Source organism: Trachypithecus francoisi, unplaced genomic scaffold, assembly GCF_009764315.1.
Source record: "Trachypithecus francoisi isolate TF-2019V2 unplaced genomic scaffold, Tfra_2.0 Lachesis_group14, whole genome shotgun sequence".
Classification (NCBI taxonomy): Eukaryota; Metazoa; Chordata; class Mammalia; order Primates; family Cercopithecidae; genus Trachypithecus; species Trachypithecus francoisi.
Genome location: NW_022681459.1, coordinates 29919652 through 29934227, shown reverse-complemented (window position 1 = coordinate 29934227; position 14576 = coordinate 29919652). Strand labels below are relative to the sequence as shown.

At 51.2% G+C, this 14576-nt stretch overlaps 1 protein-coding gene across 4 annotated transcripts in view; it reads left to right on the top strand.

Moving 5' to 3' along the window:
- Positions 1 to 14576, top strand: part of WDR4 (WD repeat domain 4) — a 66794-nt gene that overhangs the window by 962 nt on the left and 51256 nt on the right. For 3 of the 4 annotated variants that reach the window (XM_033232592.1, XM_033232591.1, XM_033232589.1), the window contains exons 2-4: positions 1520 to 1585; positions 3857 to 3997; positions 14194 to 14350. In XM_033232592.1, coding sequence (XP_033088483.1) covers positions 1520 to 1585; positions 3857 to 3997; positions 14194 to 14350 — 364 coding nt within the window. The remainder of the gene's footprint in view (positions 1 to 1519; positions 1586 to 3856; positions 3998 to 14193; positions 14351 to 14576) is intronic. The other variant, XM_033232593.1, reaches the window with a different exon arrangement.

Below are 14576 nucleotides of genomic sequence, written 5' to 3'. Positions count from 1 at the left end.
GACGACGTGTCTGTCACGTGTACTGTATATTCTTCGTTTGGTTTCAGAAGCCAATTCGATGTTAAATTAGATCTCACAAAAATTGTACTGAGAAACTTGTCGCGTATCCCAGATGATTTTGTTTTAGACTCCCGGTCTAATACCTGCAAGAGTGAGCTGTGGATGTTTTAGACATGATCTGCTTACCTTCAGTCTATGCATTTTGAGGAAATTCTAGTGGTTGGTGGAGTTTCTTGACTTGGACGATAAGTCCACGGTTCCATATGGAAAGTTTTTTGGTGCACTCACTTTAAAGGCTATAAATATGTATAGGATACGTGCCGGGGGGTGGGATGGCATAAACTGAAGAGAGGTTAGAGTTTAGGTTCAGTGTGGAAGATGGGTGATTCTTACGTTGGTACGTGCTTGGGGTCATGGGAACATTTTCAGGTAGGTGAGATATGTTTCTAAATAGGTAACGGCGCTTTGAAATTTGTATACAGAATCCCACTGAAAACTCAACAGTATCAGAACGTGATTACTTACAACCATGCCGCATAGATTTTCTGCTGCCTGAGAGAATAGCATAGTAATTCCTGTTGAGTATTTATCTCTCATTTGTTTTACTGAACTTTTTTTTTTTTTCCCACAGAACTATGCAGGTAGTGTATGACATATTCCAATAAGAGATTAAGCAAATAAAGTTTGTTAACTGTTCCCCGAAATATTGTATCTAGATAGTTTTCTTGTCAAAGATGAGACTTTTAATGAGTATGCAAATATTTTTTGTTCCACAGAGAAAACAAAATCAACATTGTTTTGTTTTATTTTAATAAAGTGCTCCTTTACACATCATTGTTAGGCAGGCCGAGCATGGTGGCTCACGCCTGTAATCCCAGCACTTTGGGAGGCCGAGGCAGGTGGATCACCTGAGGTCAGGAGTTCGAGACCAGCCTGACCAACATGGAGAAACCCGTCTCTACTAAAAATACAAAATTAGCCGGGTGTGGTGGTGCATGCCTGTAATCCCAGCTACTTGGTAGTCTGAGACAGGAGGATGGCTTGAACCTGGGAGGCCAAGGTTGCAGTGAGCCAGGATTGCACCATTGCACTCCAGCCTGGACAACAAGAGCGAAACTCCGTCTCAAAAAATAAAAATAAAAATCACTGTTAGGCTGGGCGCAGTAGTTCTACCTATAATCCCAGCACTTTGGGAGGCTGAGATGGGCGGATCACCTGAGGTCAGGAGTTTGAGACCAGCCTGGCCAACATGGCGAAACCCCGTCTCTACTAAAAATACGAAATTGGCCGGGCATGGTGGCACATGCCTGTAATCCCAGCTACTCGGGAAGCTGAGACAGGAGAATCACTTGAACCCAGGAGGCAGAGGTTGTGATGAGCCGAGATCGCACCATTGCACTCCAGCCTAGGCAATGGGAGTGAAACTCCATCTCAAAAAAAAAAGAAAAAAAAATTTTAAAAGTTGTTATTTCTGTCTAATGGTAACTCCTTTTAAAATCATTCTGTTATTTCTCTTTAGTGACGATGACAGCCTCTTCATCTATGACTGCAGTGCTGCGGAAAAGAAGTCACAAGAAAATAAAGGGTGAGATGTGGGGAAGCTTTTCAGGGCCTGATTTAATGGTTTGATAATGGGACCAGAGGGTCTGAGAAGCAGTTGTTGTCCTACTTGCTGAATTCTTAGCTTCTGTCACACAGTGGTGCAGGTAAGTACCACCTCAGCAGAGACATGTAAAAGTAACTTTCAAGTTAGGCATTAAGAGTACATTGTTGGCTGGGCATGGTGGTTTATGCCTGTAATCCCAGCACTTTGGGAGGCCAAGACGGATGAATCACCTGAGGTCAGAAGTTCCAGACCATCCTGGCCAACATGGCAAAACCCTGTCTCTACTAAAAATAAATTAGCTGGGGCCGGGCGCGGTGGCTCAAGCCTGTAATCCCAGCACTTTGGGAGGCCGAGACGGGCGGATCACGAGGTCAGGAGATCGAGACCATCCTGGCTAACACGGTGAAACCCCGTCTCTACTAAAAATACAAAAACTAGCCGGGCGAGGTGGCAGGCGCCTGTAGTCCCAGCTACTTGGGAGGCTGAGGCAGGAGAATGGCGTAAACCCGGAGGCGGAGCTTGCAGTGAGCTGAGATCCGGCCACTGCACTCCAGTCCGGGCGACAAAGTGAGACTCCGCCTCAAAAAAAAAAAAAAAAAAAAAAAAAAAAAAAAAATAAATAAATAAATTAGCTGGACGTGGTGGCAGGCACCTATAATCCCATCTACTTGGGAGGCTGAGGCACGAGAATCTCTTGAACCTGGGAGGTGGAGGTTGCAGTGAGCCAAGATCGCACCATTGCACTCCAGCTTGGGGGATAGAGCAAGACCCCGTCTCCAACAACAACAACAACAACAAAAAGAGTACAGTGTTAGTGCCAGGTGCGGTGACTCATGCCTATAATCTCAGCACTGTGGGAGGATCACTGAGGTCAGAAGTTCGAAGCCAGCCTGGCCAATGTGGTGAAACTTCATCTCAACTAAAAATAAAAAGATTAGCCAGGCATGGTGGCAGGCACCTGTAGTTCCAGCTACTGAGGAGGAGACTGAGGCGGGAGAATCACTTGAACCTGGGAGACAGAGGTTGCAGTCAGCTGAGATCACTCCACTGCACTCCAACCTGGGTGACACAGCGAGACTCCGTCTCAAAACAAAAAACAAAAAACAAAAAAACACAGTGTTAGGACTTTCCTAAATACTTTTAGTTTCTGTCAGTAATCACGTCTTTTTTTTTTTTTTTAAGACAGAGTCTTGCGGCCGGGCGCGGTGGCTCAAGCCTGTAATCCCAGCACTTTGGGAGGTCGAGACGGGCGGATCACGAGGTCAGGAGATCGAGACCATCCTGGCTAACACCGTGAAACCCCGTCTCTACTAAAAAATACAAAAAACTAGCCGGGCGAGGTGGCGGGCGCCTGTAGTCCCAGCTACTCGGGAGGCTGAGGCAGGAGAATGGCATAAACCCGGGAGGCGGAGCTTGCAGTGAGCTGAGATCCGGCCACTACACTCCAGTCCGGGCGACAGAGCGAGACTCTGTCTCAAAAAAAAAAAAAAAGACAGAGTCTCGCTCTGTCGCCCAGGCTGGAGTGCAGTGGTGCGATCTCAGCTCACTGCAAGCTCTGCCTCCTGGGCTCACGCCATTCTTCTGCTTCAGCCTCTGGAGTAGCTGGGACTACAAGCACCTGCCACCACACCCGGCTATTTTTTTTTGTATTTTTAGTAGAGATGGGGTTTCACGGTGTTAGCAAGGATGGTCTCCATCTCCTGACTTCATGATCCACCCTCCTCGGTCTCCCAAAGTGCTGGGATTACAGGCGTGAGGCACTGCGCCCAGGCTGCCTAATTTTTGTAGTTTTTTGTAGAGATGTGGTTTCGCCATGTTGCCCAGGCTGGGCTTGAGCTCCTGAGCTCAAGCGATCCTCTCACCTTGTCCTCCCATAGTGCTGGGATTATAGGTGTGAGCTACCACACCTGGCCTGTTACTAGTATTTTTAATGTGAGTTTATCCCTGCCCCTAGCCTCGGGTTAGTCCTTGCCCGTGAGGAAGAGGGCCATGTGTCTGAGAGTTCTTCCAGCTTAGCTCTCTGGGTTCTGGCATGTATGCTGGGAGATTTTCTGTTTAGTTAGGCTTCATGCTGATAAAATTAGAGCTGTTTTGAAGTTCCGCATGTCCCTTTAATATGTCTGTAATTTGGCTACATGAACCCCTTAACAGTTTCTCCCTCCTCCCGTGTTAGAAATTACCATGCTGGGCATGGAAGAATGCATTCTTGTTTCCTTAGCTGAAGCTTCACTGTCTTCCTCTCTTCCTCAGGGAGGACGCGCCCTTGGACCAGGGGAGCGGTGTGATTCTGGCGTCCACCTTCTCCAAGTCTGGCAGCTATTTTGCTTTAACCGATGACAGTAAGCGTCTGATTCTTTTCCGTACAAAACCATGGCAATGTCTGAGTGTCAGGTATGAGATGCTAACGCTGGATTATTAAGCTGTCGAATGCACACCTTGTCCTTGCATGCCTGTAGCAATAGTGACCATAACATGGTGATAAGTGATTGACGTGGAGCCGCAGTTCGGTGCCAGGCACTGCTCAGTGCCGTATGTGTGTTGGCTGATCTGATCCTCACAGCAGCTCTGGGAGGGTGCAGGGGTGCTGTTCTGTTCCCCGTTGGGTGGTGAAGAGTTAGGTAGCAGACCTCCGGTGAGTGGGCTTGGAAGATAGAGCCAGGCCCTGTGGCTGGTCCCTCCGGCTGCAGGGTTGGTGCCGGTGCCCCTGCCTTCCAAGACGGTCCTCTGTCCTTGTGATTAGCGGGAAGAAGGCTGTGGGCCTGCACTGGAGAGTGGTAGGGATTTGGGGTCTGTTGAGGGGGGGTTTAGTGCACATATGTTTGAGTGTCTGAAGAGTGGATGGGGAGTGCATCCTTGTGGATGGGGAGGCCAGTAACTCTGGCAGGAGCGGAGATATCGCTATGCCTTGCCCTCTTACCAAGCAAAGTCCAGAAAGGTTCTTCTGCCTTCCCTATTCCTCTTTTTTTATTTTTTTGAGACGGAGTTTCACTCTTGTTGCCCAGGCTGGAGTGCAGTGGTGCAGCAATCTTCGCTCACTGCAACCTTGACCTCTCAGGTTCAAGCGATTCTCCTGCCTCAGCTTCCCGAGTAGCTGGGATTACAGGCCCTCGCCACTATGCCTGGCTAATTTTTTGTATTTTTACTAGTGACGAGGTTTCACCATGTTAGCCAGACCAGTCTTGAACTCCTGACCTCAGGGTGATCCGCCGGCTTCGGCCTCCCCATCTGCTGAGATTACAGGTGTGAGCCACTATGCCCGGCCTGTCTTTAAGATTTTTATTTCGTCTTCCTTCTTTTTTTGAGAAGGGTCTCATTCTGTCACCCAGGCCGGAGTGCGGCGGTACGATCTCAGCTCACTGCAGCTTCCGCCTCCTGGGTTCAAGCAATTCTCCCACCTCAGCCTCTCAAGTATCTGGGACTGTAGGTGCATGCCACCACGCCCAACTAATTTTTGTATTTTTTACTAGAGACGGAGTTTGACCACATTGGCCAGGCTGGTCTCGAACTCCTGGTCTCAGGTGATCCACCCGCCTCAGCCTCCCAAAGTGCTGGGATTACAGGCTTGACCCACCGCTCCCAGCTTCATCTCATTTTCAAAGAGAAAAGTAAAAGTCCAAATTCAGCTGGGCGCAGTGGCTCCCACCTGTAATCCAGCACTTTGGGAGGCCGAGGCAGGTGGATCGGATCACCTGAGGTCAGGAGTTTGAGACTAGCCTGGCCCACATGGCAAAACCCCGTTTCTACTAAAAATGCAAAATTAGCCAGGCATGGTGGTACATGCCTGTAGTTCCAGCTACTTGGGAGGCTGAGGCAGGAGAATCTCCTGAACCCGGGAGGCGGAGGTTGCAGTGAGCCGAGATCATGCCATTGCACTCCAGCCTGGGTAACAAGAGCAAATCTCCATTTCAAAAAAGATAAGCCAAATTCTAGGTGGCATCAAAAGCAATGAATGCCTGTTCTATCCTCTCTTCCAGTCAGGTTAAAAAGGAAGCCCTGAACGCTGCATCATTTTTACTTTATGTGTTTTTGTGTATATGGGTTTTCATCTACATGTTTTTATGTATATGTGATTCACAATATGTTTTTGTGTTTTTGTGTATTAGGTAGGTAATAGATGCGCATGGTTTAAAAACTTAAAACACAGCAAAATTAAACCAAGGAGTATGCGACAGCCTCCCTTCTCTCCTGCCTTCCGGCTCCTTTCCCATAGGCAGTGATGGTTTCCCAGTAGGAAAATGAGTTTTAACTGCATGTCCCCACATGTCCGAGTCATAACTGGTAATAAATGGCTGCTTCCACCTGACTGCTGTGGGTTGCATCATCTTTATCTTGAAAGATCTGTGAGCGGCAGCCTCCTGCTAAGACAGCCGCAGCACGAGTAAGTCATTTAGGACCTAGAATAGAGAAGATGGGAAGTATTTTCAGGATTCAGGGTGAATGCCTCAAGGTGTCCTTGAGGTGTCCTGCCCTGAGCCCTCCACAGGGATCTCTGCAGGTGGCAGGGGCTTTCTAGTAGGTTGGCCTTGGCTTTGGGTTTCTTGGACAACCTGTGGGAAGGAGGGATGGATAGGTTTTCACCCTCTCAGTGTTGAAAGAAGATGGTAGTTGTCCCAGTCTGCTTGGGCTGCCTAACAAGATACCACAGACTAGGGGTCTTAAGTAACAATTTTCTCCCAGTTGTAGAGGCTGGAAGACCAAGATCAAGGGGCTGGCAGGGCGGGGCTGGTTCCTCTGACGCCTCTCTCCGTGGCTTGCCGGTGGTGTCTTCTCCCTGTGTCTTCACAGAGTCGTCCTTTTGTGTCTGTGTCCTCATTTCCTATTCCTGAAAGGAGACTGGTCAGATGGGGTCAGGACTGCCCCATTGGCCTCTGTTTCACCTCCGTAAAGGTCCCATCCAAATACAGTCACATTCTGAGGTCCTAGGTAGGTCAGGGCTTCCACACAGGAGTTGCGGGTTGGGGGATTCAGTTAAGCATAGAACAGTTCGTCTTGCCTTTTGGACACTGGCTGCTGTGGAGAGTTTTCATAATTCACATGAGATTCTCAAAGGGGCTTTGACTCCCAAAAGGTAAAAATGAAATGATCTAAAAGAATCTGGTGGTCATTTTTTTAATTTTCTTTTTCGGGGGCGGAGTTTCACTCTTGTTGCCTAGGCTGGAGTGCAATGGTGCGATCTCAGCTCACTGCAACCTCTGCCTCCCAGGTTCAAGCAATTCTCCTGCCTCAGCCTCCCAAGTAGCTGGGATTACAAGCATGTGCCACCATGCCTGGCTAATTTTTTGTATTTTTAGTAGAGAAGGGGTTTCATCACGTTGGTCAGGCTTGTTTCGAATTCCTGACCTCAAGGTGACCCACCCGTCTCAGCCCTGCAAAGTGCTAGGATTATAGGAGTGAGCCACCGCACCTGGCCTGGTAATTGTTTTCCTAAAGTGAAGGCCCTGGCTGAGCTCTGACAGGCATGTGCACAAGGGCCACCTGGGTGTCTTGTGAAAGCGCAGACTTTGTGATTTATTTCATCTGGGCTAGGCCATATGCTCTGCAATTTCTTTATTTGTTTATTTGTTTTGAAACAGAGTCTTGCTCTGTCACCCAGGCTGGAATGCAGTGGCCCAATCCTGGCTCACTGCAACCTCCTCCTCCTGGGTTCAAGCGATTGTTCTGCCTCAGCCTCCCGAGCAGCTGAGATTATAGGCGCTTACCACAATGCCCAGTTAATTTTTGTCTTTTTAGTAGAGATGGGGTTTTGCCTTTTGGCCAGGCTGGTCTTGAACTCCTGACCTCAGGTGATCCACTCATCTTGGCCTCCCAAAATGCTGGGATTACAGGCGTGAGCCGCTGAGTCCAGCTACAGCAATTTTCTTGACTGTCCATCTACTGGTGGTCAGCATTTTTTGTTTTGTTTTGTTTTTGTTTTTGAGATGGAGTTTTGCTCTTGTTGCCCAGGCTGGAGGGCAATGGCGCGATCTCGGCTCACTGCAACCTCCACCTCCCAGGTTCAAGTGATTCTCCTGCCTCAGCCTTCTTAGTAGCTGGGATTACAGGCATGCACCACCATGACTGGCTATTTTTAAAATTTTTTTAGTAGAGACAGGGTTTCATAATGTTGGCCAGGTTGGTCTTGAACTCCTGACCTCAGGTGATCCACCCGCCTCGGCCTTTCAAGGTGCCAGGATTGCAGGTATGAGCCACTGGTGCCCAGCTAGAAGAGCACCTTTTTATATACTTAAGAGTCATTTGTGTTTTGTAAGCTTTTTTTTTTTCATATCCTATGTTTTTCCACTGGGGTATTGTTTATTGGTTTGTAGGAGCTCTTTGTATTAGGACACTTTATTTTTACAAAATAAGCCCATCTACCAAAGTGTCGCTCTCACATGGCCTTTCTGTGGCACAGTTGTGTAAGGTGAGCTGCACCGGTAACCACTGAGACTGGATTAGTATTTTCCAGTACCTTTGCCTTAACTTCAAAGCCCTGGGGTCAAGAACAGGTGCGGAGCTGAGATCCATGTGCTGATGTGTACGTGGATTTCAGACTTGATCCAGTTACTTAGACGACAGTGGAATGTGTGGGTTCCCGTTCAACTATGGTGAGTGGGGTCGTAGAAGCTGGGAGCAAATTCTCACTTGTCTGCTTCCCCTGGAGTACAGTTCGGTGTCCTCCCGTGCTACCTTTTGCCTTTTTTATCCTTTGGTTTTGGTCCGTACAGAAAATTGGAAACCACTGAGAAGTACAAAATGAGAGCAGTAACAAAAACCATCCTGAATCTTGCCACCCAGAGTCAGAGTATGTGATGAGCACTGGGGCCAGGCCTTCCCCGTCTCTGCAGATGGATTACAGTATTTGCATGTGTTACATTGTTGCAGTGGCATGTGCTAGCCTGTAGCCTGTTTCCCCACCCAGGGCAGTGTTGACAACACTGTCATTCCCTGTAGCTGGGCATTAGATTGTTTGCACTGTTCCACTGTTCAAATGCTACTGTTTCCTTGTACTACTTCCTGCCTTTAAACTCTGGGAAGTTTGAGTCAGAGCAAGTGGGACTGCAGAGGTGTGGACAGCGTGGGTTTACTGGCACTGATATGTGACACACACAGCGAAGCCTCCCAAGCCTTGGTGTCCAGCAGTTTTCTTGGGGTTGATCACATGCTGTCGCGGTGGCTGACCTTTAGTTCCCAGCCCCTCCAGAGGTGGAGTGGACACCTCGTGGCCACAGGCCCCTGCCCTAAATCACATACTGAGGCTGCCTGTGGGGCCAAGGCCCCTACTCTTAGAGATGAGGCCAAAGGCAAGGTTAATTCTTCGCTGTGCAGAGGGTGTACCCTGTGCCAAGGCTTTTGATGTCTGGTACCAGACACCATTTGAGAAGTAGCCACTGCCCGCAGAGGGTAGGGGAGGCAGGGTCTGGCCGTGTGTGCCGCAGGCCTGGCGGGGGATAGGGGTGAGGGGCAGGGAGCTTGCTCGTGTCTTGAACACGCTAACTCTTTCAAGTCCAGACAGTGCTGTGGCTGTGAAGTTCTGAGGTCACCAGAAAGATGGAGACATGGGTGGAATGTCACTTTACTTCAATGTGAGCTCGCTGTCCAGAGGTAGTGTCTCACTTTGAACTTGGGAGAAAGGGTATGTCCAGCCCACCTGCCCGCTGTGTCCTGGTTCCTAACAGTGGAGCTTCTTCACCTTGATGGAAGCGCGGAGCCCCAGGGCTCCTCCAGGGGTTCTGACTCCTGCAGAGGGACAAGGCCTCTGCTCCTGGCATTGTGCATGGCCCAGAGCAGGGAGGAATCTAGAATTCTCTCCACTCAGTGTGGTTGCCTGTGGCAGTCGGCTTCTCGGAGGAGGTCGTTTGAGGTTGAGAGCTCCGTGAGTCGGGACTGATGGTGGGTGCAGACACCGCTGCCGCCTGGGTGGGTGCCGGGGCCTCTTCATCCTTGGTTGCAGGTGCTTTGCCGAGAGGGAGATGTCTTGCTGTGTTGACTCACCTTTTGAAGGTCGTGTGCTGGTGTGATTCTCTTTATGTAAACACCTGGTAAAACTCTGGGAGGCTGGCATGGTAGCTCACGCCTATAATCCCAGCATTTTGAGAGGCCAAGGCGAGAGGATTGCTTGAGGCCAGCAGTTTGAGGCCAGTCTGGCCTCAACATAGTGAGATCTCATCTCTACAAAAAAAAAAAACAAAAAGCACAAGTCCAGGAGTGGGCAGTGCACTCAGTACCCCAATCTGAAATTCAGAATCCTCCAAAATCTGAACTTTTTTGAGCACAGGCAAGATGCTCAAAGGAAATGCTCACTGGAATGTTTAGGATTTTTGATTTTTAGGTTAGGGATACTGAGCCAGTATTTGCAAATATTCCAAAACCTGAACAAATCTGAAGTGCAAAGCACTTTTGGTCCCACGCATTTGGGATGAGGGATGGGCAGCCTGCGGCATGTGAGCAAGGAGCAGAGGCTGGCTCCTGGCAGTGCCCCTTTACCTGCGAGTTCACTGTTTTTTTGTGTGTGTGTGTGGAGTGGAGTGTGTCTCTGTCACCCAGGCTGGAGTGCAGTGGCGTGGTCTCAGCTCACTGCAACCTCCGCCTCCTAGGTTCAAGTGATTCTCCTGCCTCAGCCTCCTGAGTAGCTGGGATTATAGGAATAAACCAGCATGCCTGAGTAGTTTTTGTGTTTTTAGTAGAGATGGGGTTTTGCCATGTTGACCAGGCTGGTCTTGAACTCCTGACCTCAGGTGATCTGCCCACCTTGGCTTCCCAAAGCTCTAGGATTACAGGCGTGAGCCACTGCTCCTGGCCTACTCTTGGTTTTGAAAGTGATGTCAGCGGTATAACTTCGTGTAGGAAACGTTTGCCTTAGGTGGTATAGAAGACGGACCATGTGATTTGATGCAGTCCAGGCAGCAAATTACAAAATCCGGCCTCGATGGTGTGCTTGGGATTTCTCCTGAACTTGGTGTAGGCCACACATTGCTGCCTCCCCTTTCTCTAGTTGAACTGCAGGACAGTGCGTACAGGTGTGAAGTTACTGCCACTTTCAACATCCCTTGGCAAATTCCTCAATAATGTTTTTAAAATTCCTTTAGAATTGTGGGTTTGTAAACTTTTCAGCATCAGGTGGAGTGAAATCTTTACCCTTTCTCTCAGTGAGAAATTGGAGGGGATTATTGTGACAGGAGGAGTACATTTGGGGGATGAGAGTGGGGCAGAGAGAAGGGCATAGGATGAGTTTTATCAGGAGCTGCTTTCAAGGAGAGGATGGGGCTGAGTGGAACCATGCTGAGCTGGCAGGCAGCACCCTGTGGCTGGTCCGCAAATATGGGGGCTGCTCCCCACACCTGGAGGCTTTTTACGCAGACTCTTAGATCGGATGCACCCTCTCCCCAGAAAACCGCCTACGCTTAGCACATCCACCTCCATTCAGTTTTAGAGGGTCCATGTACTCGTGGCCTGTCTGCATTTCACTGAGGCCCTGCACTGCTGCGGGATGCCCCTGCGCTGGGCGAGACCCCAGGCTCTCTGTCCAGTGGTGGCTTTGTTACTGTGCTGCTGCTGGTGAGCTTCCTGTTGAAGGGTTTTGAGGCACAGCCGGGATGGGAGTTGTGAGCAGCAACAATTCTTTCCCAGGTAGCAGTTTAGAACCGCAAGGGCCAGAGGGCCTGCTGCCGGGGCAGTCAGGAGACTCTTGGCCGGAGAGACTGAGGCCAGGTTTTCCAAACCAGAGATGAGGACACAGGGTGACGAGTGATACATTGATTTTGACATGTGTGTTTATGAGGGAGAAATCCTTCCAGTGGAGTCAGTGATTCCGAAAATGCCTGTGAGGGCCGCGGCAGCACGTGGGAAAGGCCGAGCCGGGAAACCATCGGATTTGCTTTGCCCATGGGATGGAGAGAGAGTGCCTGGCTGCTGGAGTGTGGGTGTGGATGGTGCCTGGCGTCCTCAGTGCCCTGTTGGGGCTGCCCAGGTGGCTCTCTGGAGGGGGGCTCGGGGCAGTGCCAACTCAGCCTAGGGGTTCAGGGCTCAGCCACTCGACTTCCGGCAGAGGACAGAGGGCCTGGCCCCCATGGGGGGCCTGTGGAGATGGGCGGATACTTGCTGGGTTCTGCTGGTCTCTGGGCCCTGAACCCAGTGACTGTGGAGGGAGTGCTGAGACCCGAGACCCTGCACAGGCTGGTGGTCTGAGGGTGGGGTTGTGCCTCAGCTAGGGTGACAGGCCAGCTTGCCATTGGTCCAATGACCTGCCCCATTCTGTGACCTCCCTCGGATCCTAGCACCCAAGCCCGCGAGTACGGCTCAGCTGCGTCCTAGAATCGGTGCCAGGATGAGCCCAGCTGGAGAGGCTGGGAGCCTCTGGCTGGGGCAGGACAAAGGGATGAGGAGCAGTGCCCTCTGCTGAGCTGGGCAGGAGGTGCGGTGTTGGGGGCCATCTGTGCCACACGCCTTCCAGCCTGGCTGTGGGGATGAGCGCCCCGTGAGTCCAAGTCCATCCCCCCTCCCCGTGGCGTCCTCTTGGGCTGCTCCTCTGTGCCACCACGGTCGTGTTTGTGGCAGCTGCTTAATGAGCCCATCGGACATTGGGGGCTGTGTTGCTGGCGCAGTGCAGGGCTGTTTGTTTAAATTACAGTGCACCCTGAGAATTCTGATTAATCTTGCCCCAGAGCGTAATTATCTTTCTTTGTCCTTGTTTTCTCTGTGTTTACCCTGTTATGCTTCCCTTCTGCCTCCTTTCTGCAGCTGCGCTGCACAGCTGTGGGGAGGAGGAGGGGTGCTGCTTCCAGGCTGGGGTGTGACCCAACGGTCTTGCCTGCCCTTTTTGTCCTTTTGTCCCTCTGCTCCTGAGAGAAACAGGGACTTTACTGAGGACAGAATTCCTGAAACTTCCATCTGCATTTCCAGCCGCAAGGGGCTGGGCACACTGTACTTGTCTGCCTGGTGTTGGCTGTGTATTGGGCAGTGTGCACCGCCACAGCCCTGGGGGTGGTGAAGCAGGGCTGGCCGCTGTTCTACGGTGAGGCCCTGTGGCTAACTACGTGTGTGGGAAGCAGTGTTACAACTCATATCTATATAAAATAGAACATATGGGTCCCTGTCTTGTGGAAAGGACACAAATACGGGATGATTCCAGTAGAAATGGTGTGGAAATGCGAGCCCCAGGAAGCAGGGTAGCCCTGAGCCCTGGTGAAGGGGAGGGAGCAAACTGTGACTTTGGTTCTTACGGAGCGAGTGTGCAGACGTGCTGCATCCGGAACTCTGGCGCATCCGTGGCTCTGGGTCAGGGTTGGATTCGTGGATATGCTAATCTGGATGTGGACTGTGGGGAGCGCAGGCCTCTCGCGCTGGGTAGCGGCGCTTCCTCCCGAGGAGGGTAGGGTGCTGCCTCACTGCTGCCCTGGGCTGAGTCCTGCCCTGAGGGTGGCCGGGCCCTTCCATCCCTCTGTAGGGCACGGGGCGTGGCTCTCTGTCTGAGGCTCCTGGTCCGGCACAGCAGAGTGACAGCAGGGGTCAGTGCAGGTCAGGGGAGCAGCAAGGCTTGAGGGGCCCTGGAGGCTGGTGCCTGCCTTTGTCCTTGACAGTGGCCCCCAGCACACTCAGCATTTATGGAGAGGGCTGTTGTCTCCCTCAATGTACGATGAAGACTGTGGGGTCAAGGAACCATTTCCCCATTTCTTGATGACAATTTTCAAACACACAGGAAAGTTGAGGATTTTGTCACCCTTTTATCCACCACCTAGATCCCACCATCAGGAGCAATTTTCTTTTCTTTTCTTTTTTTTTTGAGACAGAGTCTCGCTCCATCACCCAGGCTGGAGTGCAGTGGTGCAATCTCGGATCACTGCAAGCTCTGCCTTCCAGGTTCACACCATTCTCCTGCCTCAGCCTACCGAGTAGCTGGGACTACAGGCGCCCACCACCGTGCCCGGCTAATTTTTTGTATTTTTAGTAGAGATGGGGTTTCACCGTGTTAGCCAGGATGGTCTCAATCTCCTGACCTCGTGATCCTCCCGCCTTGGCCTCCCAAAGTGCTGGGATTACAGGTGTGAGCCACCGTGCCCGGCTAGGAGCAATTTTCTTTTTTTTTTTTTTTTTTTTTTTTTGAGACGGAGTCTTGCTCTGTCGCCGGGGCTGGAGTGCAGTGGCCGGATCTCAGCTCACTGCAAGCTCCGCCTCCCGGGTTCACGCCATTCTCCGGCCTCAGCCTCCCGAGTAGCTGGGACTACAGACGCCCGCCACCTCGCCCGGCTAGTTTTTTGTATTTTTTAGTAGAGACGGGGTTTCACCGTGTTCGCCAGGATGGTCTTGATCTCCTGACCTCGTGATCCGCCCGTCTCGGCCTCCCAAAGTGCTGGGATTACAGGCTTGAGCCACCGCGCCCGGCCAGGAGCAATTTTCTTAAAGAAAAATGTTGTGAAAGTAAATTTGTCAAAGGCACTGGCTTTGTTCCAGTTGTTAGCATTGCTTAATTTTTTTGGCACCATCTTCAGCAGCTGGAAAACAGAGCATATGGTCAGGTACCGGTGCCTACCACTGCCCACAGGGCCTGCTGGGCTGTCAAGGACCTTGCGCTGCTTCTGGAAGCTAATGGGGGTGTCTCTCTGGCCTTCTAGGACCGTGGCGAGGAGGTGTACAGCCCTGACCTTCATAGCCTCTGAGGAGAAGGTCTTGGTGGCCGACAAGTCTGGAGATGTCTACTCCTTTTCGGTGCTGGAGCCACACGGGTGTGGCCATCTAGAGCTGGGGCACCTGTCCATGCTGTTAGACGTGGTAGGTGGGGGACGCGGTAGGTGGGGGACATGGTAGGTGCAGGACGCGGTACATGGGGGATGTGGTACGTGGGGCATGTGCTGAGTCAATGTCTGCCCTGTCAAGGCTCAGGCAGGTGGGGCACCTGTCCATGCTGTTAGATGCAGTACTTGGGGGGCATGGTATGTGGGGTACAGGCTGAGTCAGTGTCTGCCCGGTCTGCGCCCCAGCATCTGGTGGGGAGAGT